General features: G+C 51.6%; 1 protein-coding gene across 1 annotated transcript in view; it reads right to left on the reverse strand.

The window, feature by feature from the left end:
* CALB2 (calbindin 2) overlaps nt 1-13908 on the reverse strand; it is a 51734-nt gene that overhangs the window by 13592 nt on the left and 24234 nt on the right. Inside the window, exons 2-3 of the mRNA XM_039502561.1 lie at nt 9903-9979; nt 3826-3915 (exon numbers count right to left, since the gene is read on the reverse strand). Coding sequence (XP_039358495.1) covers nt 3826-3915; nt 9903-9979 — 167 coding nt within the window. The remainder of the gene's footprint in view (nt 1-3825; nt 3916-9902; nt 9980-13908) is intronic.

Raw genomic sequence — 13908 nt, forward strand, 5'->3', positions numbered from 1 at the left:
GAGGTCCCTCTGTTTTTCCAATCAGTCAGTTCTCCTTGTCTGCCTGCCTTTCAGTGCCCTTTTCACAGCTGTCTTTTTAACTTTGAGTCATTTCTCTCAAGATAGTGTCAGTGTCTTAATTAAAGGGCTGGACAACTTTTAATAAGGCCTGTGCAAGCGAGCAGCTGGACAGAAGATTCTTCGGAAGCTCAGGTTGGCAGGATCCTTCTTTTTATTAGGAAAATAATAAAGTGGAGCTTCCTGGTAAATTGAGAGAGCAGGCAGCAGACCGGCAGGAGACAGAGTGACTGGCTTCCTTGATTTTTTCATGCAGTGGTAACAGCTGAAAGGAACCATGTCCTAGCCACTGAGAACATCCTGGCTATATAGCTGGCTTTGTCATGACAGCAACTCACCAGAGCAATTTCATTCCCTCTGCAGGTGTGGCCAAATTTAGACCTGGTGTCACTCCAGTGACTTCAACAAGGTGGAGTTTGGCCTGACGAGTTCCCAGATACTATAAAGCTGGCAGGACGTAGACTGGGGAGCAAAAGATCGTATAGCCCCCGCTGCCCATTGTATATACAGTATCCCTGCTCCCCAGTCAGAGTCCTCCCCTCGGAAAGAGAAATGAAGTCCGGCTCTGCGAACCAACAGTGGATTCATGCACATCCCACCCATTATGGATGTGACTGGCTTCAGCTGAATTGCTGCCATCCTAAGCCCTGCTCAGCTTCTGCTGTGCCCATGACACACTGTGCGAAGCATGTTGGGATATGACGGAGTCAGGCCAATTACATATTACTGCTCCCTCTGCCTGTGCTGGCTGAAATGCAGGGCCCAGGCCGGGGGCCTGACTCATGCTGAGTAGCATTTTGGTCCATGAGTAGTTAATGGGACTAGTCAGTCTCAGTCAGGCTAGCAGGATCAGTCCTGACACAACAGTGCCTCCTTGCCAGTCACAGGGGGGAAGCGGGTGGCAGTTCAAAATGAGGGTGTACACACGCACAAGGGTGGGGAAAGGGATGAGGACGGGGAGTCAGAATCACTGATGGCAAAGGGGGGAAAGGGAATGGGAGGAGAGGCAGAGATCAGAGGGCAGAGACCGAAATACACGGTCTGGGAGCTAGTGCCTCATGACTCACAGGCAGGGAGGGCAGAGTACAGAAAAGCTAATCCACCTCTGGGGAAGGAGCCAGCCGGATCTGCTGCCCTTATCTTACAGGGACATCCCTTCCTTGGTACCTAGCCTCCTACGCACAGGGATTTGCCAGCATCGTCACAACGTGTGGACCACATCAGAACAGGGAGCGTCTCTCTACCACTATCCTCTCTCCCGTCCACCACTGTGTGCACCTAGCTTCCCTGCTGGCGACTGAACAGCTGCCCTGGGCCAACCACAGAAACTACTTATGTAGCCAAAGTACTTGGGGCAGTCGTGGGATTCGAATCCAGGACCTACCGAGCTGAAAGCAGAAAGTAAGTGGGGGGCTGGCCCTCCCACTATTAAAAGAAAGGGGAAGGGCCAAAGAGCAATCAGGATCGTGAGATTGTCAGTCCACAGGGCCAATGGGGAGAGGCCAACACTCCAAGTCAGCCCCATTGACAGGGCAGGCGAGCCAATGAGGGAGTGAGGAGCCTGGGGTCCTGTCCTCCCTGTGAGGTGCAGCTGCCTGGGTCACAGTAGGGCAGAGCTAAGGAGAGCAGCAGCATGGAGTCAGAGGTGGGCTGGAGCTGGTGCAGTGCAGACCAGCCGTGCCGACGGGAGCCAGGGCTGAGCTGGGATGGCAGGCATCCCTCATGCCACGAGTAACACCAGAGAAGAGAGTGGTGAGCAGCTGGGGAGAGCAAGGGGCTCTGGGGAGAGGGCCCAGCGCAGGCCCGGAGCCAGCTGTGTGGGGTGTCCCTGGGCCCATGGGCGGCGGGGTGTGTGTGTCCTTGTTCCTTTAACCTTTTCTATTTTCCCTCATTTTTCTTACAGTTGCTGTTTAGTAAATTGTATTTGGTTTAAGCTGTAAGTAATGATCAGTGGGCCAGGGACGGGGCTGGTGCAGAGAGAGCCCCCTATCCCTTGGCCTAAGCGACCACAACAAGACTGGGGTTAAACCTCCCAGGAATCCTGGGCCCAGCTCTATTGGGGTTAACAAGCACTCTGCCACATAGGAGCATGGAAGAAGTGTCCTCAAGGTGAGGCAGGAAGTGGGAGCGAGGACTCAGGTCCTTTCTGTGATTCCACTGGGGTAGTGCAGAAACCAGGAAAGTTCCCCACAATAGTGGGACCATTCCCCCGTTTGCAATGAGCTGCCACCACTGGAGCTAAAGAAGTAAGCATTAGCAGACTCGTACACCTCTTATGGGATGCAGTGTGGCCTAGCAGACAGAGCACTGAACTGGGAACCAGGAGACCTTGGTTATATTCCCAGCTCTGTCACTGGTCTGGTGGGTGCCATTGTGCAAGTCACTTTGCTGCCCTGTGCCTCAGTTTCCCCATCTGTCAAATGGGGATTATGATGATTAGTGTAAGAACCTGCTATTCTGTATATCAGCCATTAGAGGGCAACAGATTGAGATTCCTCACTACCCAGAGTGCAGATCACACTTACCTGGGCAGGCAATATTAGTGCTGAATGGAAACACGGAGAAGCCAAATCCTCGTGACCAGCCAGCTCCCCACTGGTCACCATGAAGTGCTCTGCAGACCGTAGTCTGGGACTACTGCCTCATTAAAACAATATGCCCCACAGTTCTCTCTCATATTGCAACAATCATGCAAAATAGATACAACTTTGATACCTCATCCCAGGTATGATTTTATACCACTGTCCCTGAAAAATCTGCTTCATCTTTGACCTGACAGTTGATGTAAGAGTTTATAGCCCTTCTCAAATCTTATTCTAGCTACGTCATTTTTATTGTTCCTATCAATGTCTAATCCTTTCCTACATCCCACTAAACTCTTGGATTTAATCATTTCCTGCAGCAGTGAGAACCAGGCCTCCTGGGTTCAGTTCTTGTCACTCCAACAAAGCAGAAATAGAAATGGTCCAGGAAAAGGCAGCAGAAATGATTAGAAGCCTGTAGAGACTATATGAAGATAAATTAAAAAGATTAAGATGCTTTCCTTTAGAGAGGAGATGAATGAGAGGGATATAAAATCATTATTGGGAGAGAGGAGGGTTCCCATTTGCTCAATCCCATAACATGGGCGCAAAGGGGCAGCCGATGACATGTAAATTAACAACTTCTACAGCTGATAAAGGGAAATTCTGTTTTATGCAGTGCATAGTTAGCCAGTGGAACTCACTGCCACAATATGTTAGTGGGATAGAAGGAGGAATTAAACATGTATATGAATAGTGAGAACATCAGCAGCAGTTACACTAGCTGGGATAACAATCCATAATGAGCATCAGCTCATGCTTCAGGACACGAGGCAACCACATTAGCTGCCAGGGGCTCAGAAGATGTTTCTCCCATGGCTATTGGATTGTACTGTTGTCCATGTGGTAGGGAACCAAGGATGCATTTTCAAAGGTGCCTAAAGGAACCAGGTGCTCAGATCCCATGGAAATCCAGTGGGATCTGGACACTGGACTCCCTGAGGCTGCTTTGACAATGCAGCCTAATGCAGCATGCGGCAGGATTCCCACTCCCCACTTCTGGAGTGCAAGAGGATCCATGTGTCCATGCTAGGATCTAATCCCCCAACATAGGTGGGCCATCCTGGTCCCAATGAAGCCAATGACAAGTCACCCACTGACGCCAGTGGGGCCAGGATTCCCCCTGAGCATAGTAGTATCGATGAGAGCAGCTTGTGGGAGCGATGCTGGCGCTAGCACCACTCACCTCTGCCATTTCAATTCTGCCATCTGCATTCTTGTCATACTTCTGCATGAACTCCTTCATCTTCTCTGCAAAGTTACCGTTCTTGGAGTCCTGTGAACAAAGCGAGAAGGTTTGTCCCTCTTGACCTCCAGCACGGCCTCTGTGCCCACCGGCTCCTCCCGTTCTGTGACTGTGCCTGGTCAGTGCACTGGCTTCGAGCCATGAAAGGATGAGAGAGAACAGCAAATGGGAAGGATGCTGCTTGGATGTCGAACAGGCCAGTACATCAGAGAGGAGCCCCTTTCCCTCTTAACCCAAGGCAGGAGAGCCAATGGAATATCCAACCTCAGCGCACTAGGGTTAAATTACACTAGTGTCACGTTGCACTAGGCTCTGTGCACACGCACAAAGAGACAGGCCCTGCCCGGAAGAGTTTACAGTCTAACTAGACAAGAAGAATTAGTCTCATTCCCAGCTAAGAAACTGAGGCACAGTGAGATTGAGGGAGACTCAGGGAGGCAAGGGCAGAGCTAGGAGGTGAATCAGATTTTCTGCATCTGAGGCCAGTGCCTTAACCCCAAGAGGACTCCCGTCTAGTCCAAGAGAGCAGACCGGCAGTTGGCAGGGGACACTCATCTAAATGAGTCTGAGGTGAGTAACAACCCGGCCTCACATCAAACCAGGAAAGGGAGTTGCCCATGTGTCCCTGGCCAGCTAACGCCGGCTTTACAGATTACTCTGCAAAGGCTGCAAACCTTAGTAGTGAGTGTAACACGCACTGTCCAGAGCAGTCCTGTTAATGCCATTGGGGCTCCTTTGGGTGGGGAGAGGTTGCAGGAGCAGGATCTAGTAATATAACTTGTGCTAAGGTGACTCTGTCTAAAGCTTCTATTGATGTGTTACACCTCAAGGCTCCAATGTTAACTCAGCGTTGCTAACTCTCGTGATTTATCATGAAGCTCACACTATTTGGTGTTTTCTCTTCAAGCCCCAGCTCCTGGAGTCATGTGATTATAGGAGACTTGCATCTTGCATTTTAAAAAAAGTAGGATTTGAGCACTTGGGTCTGTGGAGAAAAGCTGGAAAATGTGACCCCCCTAAAGGCTCCAACAACAAATATAAAGACCCCAGAGCTCTTATTTTTGTGATTGGGAGGGGTGGGGGGGTGGAGATTGGCCTGTGATTTTTGCAGGGAGGCATTTGGCAATGTTGTTAATGACTCAGAAATGGCAAAGCAGATTTTGCAGAAACTTTCCTAAACAAACATCACCTTGGGGCTGAGACCAAGCCTGGAGGGCCAGATACTGGAGACACTTATGACATGGACAAGCAGAATATTGTGTGTACCGGGGAAAAAGACAATCAAACTACCCACATCCAGCTCTACTCAGCTTGCAAGTCACAGCAGCTGGAAAACAATAACCAGCCTTTCCCCAAGCAGCAGATAGGAGTCTAATGGTCACCCTCTTTTCAGCACCCTCTTCCTTAGTTGGCTTGTCATTTACTCACTGAAAACAAGATCACGAGGTATGAGGCTTTGTTGCTAGAGTGTCTCAGCCATTAGAAGAGACCGAATTAGATACTAAACAACTGCTCAGCAGCAGTTAAGAAGTTGATGTGCAGAGGAAGTCCAGTCGAGTGGTTACGGGAGGGGGAACTAGGTGCTAGTGCTCCTGAATACTGTTCCTGATTCAGCCACGGACTTGCTTCATGGCCTTAAGCAAGTCTCTTCACCTTCCTTGTGCCTCAGTTTCCCTATTGTTAAAATGGGGCTAATAATATTCTCTCCTAGGATTGCTGTCTGGCTTAATTGATTTCCATACACACAGTGGCTGGAGATCCTCAAATGCCAGGTGCTATTAAATTTGTGTTGACTTTTGTTTGGGGCCAGTTCTTCCATCTGTGAATAATCTGATGGGTGGGTCCCTCTTTAAAGCAGCACGGGCTTGCCATGCCTTCTTACCTTCTGGCCTTTGCACAGCCGAAGCAGTAGAAAAGGCCACCTGGGCTAAACCTGGTTAGGTGAGGGGTTTTCACTGGCCAGCAGGGGGCAGTGTGGTGACTGGGGCTGAGCAGCATTTGGTCAGCCGGGGATGGGCAATGGATCTGCTAAGGAACAGGCTCATGCACACAGTATGTGTCTGGGCTCAGGGCCGCCCCGAGGATTCAGGGGGCCTGGGGCAAAGCAATTTCAGGGGCCCCTTCCATAAAAATAAGTTGCCCTGTCTGGGCTCACGCCACGTCAAATGGCTTGGCCGGAGTGAGCAAACCTTGGCTGATGGGGAGGGGCTGCCCTCTCCGCGCTCCCCTGTAAAGGGAGCACAGCCCCAGGAGGCAAGAACAATCCAACAGCAGCCCGGTTATGCCACAGCCCCTCCGAGGCAGTGAGGCCCTGCTCTGCAAGGCTGTTTGGAAGCAGAGGAGATCGTGTTTCCAGTGATTCCATCATTTATGCTGTCAGCTCCGTCTGCAGCCTTGCATATGCTCCAATGAATATTGCACAGACATCCGCCGGCAGGCTGCCAGGCTCCGTGCCACCTGTGCCAGCCTGATGATCACGGGGCGGCGGGCGAGCCTAGTTCAGTCTCACAGTGGTGTGAGAAGGGTGCTGAGCTGCAGGGAAAGCTCGTCTCTGGCTTGGCTTGGCCAGAGAGAGGGCTCCATGACCCAGAATATGAGGGTGATACTGGGGAGGAGGGGAGTAGAAAATCAGAAGAATAAATGAGGCTCTTTGGGGATCCAACCCCGCCTTCCCAAAACCCACCCCTGGATGTTAGGGCTAGAATAAAGGTTTCATAAGGAAGGAGATCAGAGCTGGCTTGACGGCAGGGCTCTGTGCTGTCATGCAGGACAAGTGGCTTCAGCGTCCAGTCGGGACTAGCAGGGACTGGGCTCGGGCTGCAGAGTTGGTAGCTAGGGTCTGAAAGTAGCAAATCACCTGAGTTGCTCAGCAGTGGCTCTCTCAGCTGACTGAGGCCTGAATGGCTTTCAGCCTGGTCCTTAGCCAGCGAGGACTGGCGACTGAACCCACCCCAGACGTTTCAAAATCACAAGTCGGCCCCCTCCAAAATCATGAGTTTTTGGGAAAAATAACCCATTAGGGGTGCTTTTTATTTGCCTACTGATATCGGAACCTTCAGGTTGTCCTCGGGTCACGTTCTCTAGCTGAGGGCTAGAAACGTATTTGTATTGACCATTTTAAAGCTGTTCTTTACTAACCAGAAGTAGCTGGGACCTGAATTCCCAACATCAACTGCAATACGGCATTGCCAGCTGCTGGGGCCTTAACATCAGTCGTGATGCAGAAGAGTGAGTGACCACCCTGCTCCTTGCAGCACAGCACCTGTAGCTCTATGCTGGGCTAGTGGGGTCAAAAGTGACCTAGAGGGGAGTACCCCACCTACTGAACCTTTCACACACACACCTTCCTGTAGCTGGGGCTTTGGGGCTGCAAAAGAGTCTCATGTAATCACTTGACTCCAGTAGCTGGGGCTTTAAGTAAAACATCAAATATGGCAACACAGACAGTGCAGCCTACAAATGCATATTTACAACAGATGTTTCCAGTGTTTACAGAGAGGCCATAGGCTTTTTAAACCCAACTGTGAGCCATGTAATAATGTGAACATGTGGGGGAAATATCCTAACTTCTCAGGACATGGAAATGGTAAGGCACAGACTGATTCCTAGCCAAATCCTGCTGACTCTGAAGAGTCAGGACCAATCATCATCAAGGCCTGGTCTACACTACGAGTTTATCTCAAATTTAGCAGCATTAAACCGAATTAACCCTGCACCTGTCCACACAACGAAGCCCTTTATTTCGATATAAAGGGCTCTTAATATCGATATCTGAGGGGAGCAGCGCTGAAATCGGTATTGCCATTTCGAATTAGGGTTAGTGTGGCAGCAATTCAATGGTATTGGCCTCCGGGAGCTATCCCACAGTGCACCATTGTGTCTGCTCTGGACAGCAATCTGAACTCGGATGCACTGGCCAGGTAGACAGGAAAAGCCCCACGAACTTTTGAATTTCATTTCCTGTTTGCCCAGCATGGAGGGCTGATCAGCACAGGTGACCATGCAGCCCCAGAATCAAAAAAGAGCTCCAGCATGGTCCGTACGGGCAATACTGAATCTGATCTCTGTATGGGGAGATGAATCTGTTCTATCAGAACTCCATTCCAATAGACGAAATGCCAAAACATTTGAAAAAATTTCCAAAGCTATGATGGACAGAACCCACAACAGGGACTCAACACAGTGCTGCGTGAAACTTAAGGAGCTGAGACAAGCCTACCAGAAAGCCAAAGAATCAAATGGATGCTCACGGAGGGGGGGGCGACTGACGACTGTAGCTATCCCACAGTTCCCGCACTCTCCGAAAACCATTTGAATTCTGGACTGAGCTCCCAAAGCCTGAAGGGTCAAAAACATTGTCACGGGTGGTTCAGGGTATATGTCATCACACACACACCACACCCCCTGTGAAAGCAAAGGGAAAAAAATCCTCTCTCGCCTTTTTTCAATGTCACCGTATGTCTACTGGATGCTGCTGGCAGATGCGGTGCTGCAGCGCTACACAGCAGCATCCCCTTCCCTTCCCTTGCCTTGCGGACGGCAGACGGTACAATAGGACTGGTATCCGTCATCGTCGTCCCGTGAGTGCTCCTGGCTGGCCTCGGTGAGGTCGGCCAGGGGCGCCTGGGCAAAAATGGGAATGACTCCAGGTCACTCTCTTCTTTAAGCTTTGTCTAATGGAGATTCACTCCTGCCTGGCATATCATAGCAGCTGGAGGCTGCCCTCCCCTCCCCCCTTTGATCTCTGCTTGCAGAGGCAATAAAGTCAGTGTTGTTTCTTATTCATGCATTCTTTATTACTTCATCCCACAAATGGGGGGATAACTGCCACGGTAGCCCAGGAGGGGTTGGGGAGGAGGGAAGCAATGGGTGGAGTTGTTGCAGGGGCACCCCCTAGAATGGCATGCAGCTCATCATTTCTGCAGGATGTTGGGCTCTGACCCAGAGTGGCTATTTGCCTCTCTGGTTCTTTAATAGGCTTGCCTGATATTCTAGGCAGGACTGACTCTCCATTAGACAAAACATAAAGAAGAGAATGACCTGGGGAGTCATTCCCATTTTTGTCCATGAGCCCCTGACCAACCTCACCGAGGCCAGCCAGGAGCACCCATGACAGCAGCAGATGGTACAGTGTGACTGGTAACCGTCATTGTCAACTTGCAAAGCAGCAGATGGTACAGTAGGGCTGGTAACCGTCTTTGCTAACTTGTAAAGGCAAGAGGATGCTGCTGTGTAGCGCTGCAGTACCGTGTCTGTTAGCAACATCCAGTAGACATACGGTGACAGTGAAAAAAGGCTAAACGGGCTCCATGGTTGCCATGCTATGGCGTCTGCCCGGGCTTTCACGGAGGGAGGATTGACTGACAACATTTACCCATAACCACCTGTGACAAATTTTTGGCCCCATCAGGCATTGGGATCTCAACCCAGAATTCCAATGGGCGGGGGAGACTGCGGGAACTATGGGATAGCTACCCACAGTGCAATGCTCCGGAAGTCGATGCTAGCCTCAGTACATGGACGCACACCGCCGAATGAATGTGCTTAGTGTGGCCGCGTGCACTCGACTTTATACAATCTGTTTCCAAAAACCGGTTTCTGTAAAATCGGAATAATCCCGTAGTGTAGACATACCCCAGGAGGTGTAGCTTGGCACCCACACTGGGATTTTAGGTACCCGAGAAGTGGGCCTGAGACAGAGCGTTCAGAACCAGACTGTTCCAATGTCCAGAGCTGTTTGGAGCCAGGACTGGGACACCACACCAATCTCGAGTCAGTCCTAAGCCCCTGAGTCCTTTTGAAGTTTGCTTTTCACTCCTGGGCATGGCCCCTAAAACTTGCGGGTGACGGGCACAGATTCCAGCTCCCTGAGAAGGGCTCTTCATTGCAACCCTCACAGGGAATGAGGCAACACTGGGCTGTGCGGGAGACTCAGGTCAGGAGAAGAACAGGGAAGGAGGGAAGAAAGAGGAGGAGGAAGAACAGCAGGAAGAGGAAAGGAAATGTGTTTTTCTTACCACTCCAGCCCCCTTTCTAGCACTTTCCAGCTCCTGGAAGAAGTTTTCCAGTTCCTTGCCTTCAATGTAGCCATTTCCTGCAAGGAAAACAAACATATGGTTAATAGTGGTGGAGCCAGGGAGGGGGTTAAGGCAGTGCCAGATTAAGGCCTGTGCGGAGAGGCCCAGCTCCTGGAGTCCTGTGATTACACCAGAATTTAAACATTCAGAAAAAAACCAAAATGAATTTCTAGCCTTTGTGGTTGGGAAAAAAAGCTTGAAAACATTGCCCAAGTGTAACCAATGCAGTGATGTCTGCCTGAGTCTGCAGAGAGCCTGCAACAATTGCTTGGAGAGGGAAACTGCCCCTTGTTTCTCAATAGGGGGCTAACTCCAAGACCTTCTGCTCCAGGGCGACCCACCAAACCCGGCCGGTCAGAGGACTGGGTGTAACAGGAGGAGTCGAGTGCAGCTGGCCTGGCCCATGTATCTAAGTGGTTTCACCTGGCTGCCGAAGTATGTCCTGAATTTCACCACAGCCTATGCTGCTGCTCATGGGGGAGACAACAGGGCAGGCTCCATACTGCTTCTCTTGCCTCTCTGGGAGTGGAGGCCCCCCCACCTCCACTCCCAGCTGGGGCTGGGCCAGGGCACAGGGTTCTGGGGATAGAGCCAAGAGGGGTCTATGGTCCCAGATTGCCTTATCCATCCCCAGTCCATCTAACAGGAGGAGCTCGTGTGTCTATGGAGTTCCCTTGCCACAGGCAGGAAGGAGGCTCTGTCCCCTACACTCAGCTCGGGAGCCAGTAACTCAGCCGGGGCAGGGAGTGGGCTCAGGAGAGAGCAGCACAGATTCAGGCAGTGTCTTCCCTGGATTTCCCTCTGGACTATTCACTCCTGCGAGGGCACAGACTGGCGCAGCTGGGGCTCGAACCTTCCAAACGAGGCCCAGAACTCGGGCCAAAGGGCCTGGGCTTGTATCAGGAGAGAACAGGCTATGGGCCCACGGCAGGTCGGAAGCGTGAGGCTGTTGCAGCCAGGCTCTTCCCCCATCATTGGAAGACAGGGAGAGCCCTGCTGGGTTGGGCCGAAATCAGACCAACAGACACAGCCTCTGCTAACTGAAAGCATCACATCTGGCGCAGCTCCAGGCCAGGGCCGGCGCTTCCATTAGGCGACCCTAGGCAGTCGCCTAGGGCGCCAGGATTCGGGGGTGGCATTTTGTGTGCTCCCCACGGGGCGCACGGGAGCTTCCAGTTCCGCTCCCGTTGCGCCGCTGAAGAAGGACCTTCTGCCGACGTGCTGCCGAAAACAGCGGCAGGCAGTTGAGCAGCTCAATGACCGCCGCTGTCGCCTGCGGCATTTCGGTGGAGGGTCCTTCTTTGGCGGCGCGATGGGAGTGGAACCGGAAGCTCCCGCGCGCCCCATGGGGAGCGCACAAAATGCCGCCCCCCGAATTCTGCCTAGGGCGCCAGAAACTCTGGTGCTGCTCCTGCTCCAGGCAACACTTTGTTCCCACGCATGCCTCTGTCTAACCCTCACCCTGCCTCATTCCATCCCCTCCTGCCCATCACCCCCACCCCCGCTGACAGCTAAAGCCCTGCCACAGCCCGGCCCCCTGCCCAGTGTCACAGCTTTGCATCTGACCGCAGGGTTAGAAGGGACCGCAAGGGTCCTCTCGTTCAGGGATTCTCAATCCGTGGGGAGCTGGGCTCCCTTCCCTGCCGCAGTCACTGCAACCTCTGGCTCCCAGCGCCACCCAGCCGTGGCCCAGCCACCATGAGCTAGGTCACAACTCCACTCACACAAATGTGGTCCAGTCAGGGGGCGGGGCCAAACCGGAGTGGTGCTGCACCCCTGAGGTTGCACCATCTGGAGCAGAGAGCCAAGCCCACAGCTGCTGTAGGAGCCACCACTGTGGGGTGAGGCCGGCAGGACCCAGTCCCCTGGGAGGCAGGATCTGACCAAAACCACCCCAAGGCCTCCACCCCCAGACTATTTACTGGGCCATGACAGGCCATAAACACTTGCAAAGGTTGAGACCCCTGGGCTAGTCTGACCCCCTGCCAAGATGCAGGATTTCTTGGGGGTCTAAACCACCCAAGACAGATGGCTCCAGCCTCCTTTGAAAATCGCCAGGGGAGGAGATTCCACAACCCCTCTAGGCATCTGTCCCATTGTCCTTCTGTTCTTACAGATACAAAGTTTTTCCTGAGATTTAATCTAAATCTGCTACGCTGTAGATTGAACCCATCCCCCCTTGTCCCGCTCTCTGGGGCAAGAGGGAACAACGTTTCTCCATCTTTGTTATAGCAGCCTTTCAAGTATTTGAAGACAGCTATCATGTCCTTCCTTAATCTCCCCTTTTCCAAACCAAACCTACCCTGTTCCTTCAGCCTTTGCTCATATGACTTGCATTCCAGCCCTTCGAGCATCTTTGTCGCTCACCTCTGGATCCTTTCCAGTTTCTCCACATCCTTTCTATGCATTGGTGACCAAAACTGGACACACTACTCCAGCTGAGGCCTAACCAGCACCAAGTAGAGCGGTACTGTCACGCCCATGCTATGCCTCTGTTCATGCAACCAAAATTGCAATTGCTTTTTTTGCCGCAGTATCACATTGCTGACTCATGTTGAGTCACCACAACTCCCAGATCCTTCTCAGCAGTGCTGCTGCCAAGCCAGTTATGCCCATTTCACAAAACCTGGTCGCCTTGCTGAGCTGCAAACCCACATCAAGGGAAGCAAAGATTAGTACGGCACCTTGTGAAATGCAGCACAGGTTCTTCTCCAGCGCTGCTTAGCCCCCGTCTTTCTGCCCCCATCTGTGGCATGTCTGCCCTTCACTAGGCCAGGAAGCAGGACTCCTGCACTAGCTTCCAAATAGGAGTATGTAGTGTCATAGCTGCCTTATGCAAGGCCCAGATCACTGACTTGGAATGACCAGGGCCTTCGATCCCACCCTGTCTGTTTGGGGTCTGGGTGAGTGGCTCAGGTGCCATCTCCATTTAACATTTACAGGAAGATCGGGAATAATGTGCCTGGTGGCTTGGAGTCTGTCTGATTTCTCAAGCAAGAGGGAGGAGCTGGCCGCAGCTAGCATGGTAGCCGGTAACTCGTGAATAACCCTTCCCGTTCCCGGGGGAGATAATCCCGAGGACTAAACCTCAGTACCTGGAATTTACAGTGACCTTGTGACTTGGAGGAAACCAAATCAAAGTCATTTGCCCACGTGAGACACTCTGCACCTGAAAGGAGCACCCTGGAACTCCCTATTCACCACTGTGATATGAATATGATGTGTTTGTACAAAGGATGCCTTGTGAAGTCTCATTTTGTAAGTCTTGATTTGTTGAACAATAATATCCTGTTGGATTATGTTGCTATCACTGTGTGCAAAGCTCTGAGGTATTGCTTTATGTGTTACTGAAATGTGCTGGGAGGTTGGGAACACCCACAGCCAGCCTTTCAGTCACAACAAAGGAGTAGCCATCAATAGCCAGACGGTCGTTAATGGCCCATCAGCGCACAGTCCACTAGCCCAGAGGCTTCTCAGAGAAGGCAGGTACACAATGGAGACCGCCTGATCCACAAGTCACAGCAAGGACCTTCCTGGCAGCTGGAAGAAGGTATAAAATGAGACACTGACATAATCACTTGGCCTCTTCCCTGCCCCCACCCAACTCAACACCTGGAAGAAGGTCTGGAGGACAAAGACTTCAGGAACTGTAACCTGCTTGTACCCTCTGTCAGGGTGAAAAAAGCTGTTTCATTCAATTCCTGCTTAGACTAAACATTTAGGATTTAGAATGTGTGTTACCTTTTAATTTTCTTAAGGTAACGATCTCTGACTTTATGCCTCCCACTAACAATCACTTCAAATCTCTCTCTCTGTCATTAACAAACTTATTTTAATGTTGCCCTTACCAGCGAGTCTGTCTGAAGTGCTTGGGGAAGCCGCTCATGTTACAAAGGCTGGCGCCGGCCCACTTTCCTTTGGTGAAGTGGCGAACTAGATAATGAAC

Source organism: Mauremys reevesii, linkage group 16, assembly GCF_016161935.1.
Source record: "Mauremys reevesii isolate NIE-2019 linkage group 16, ASM1616193v1, whole genome shotgun sequence".
NCBI lineage: Eukaryota > Metazoa > Chordata > Testudines > Geoemydidae > Mauremys > Mauremys reevesii.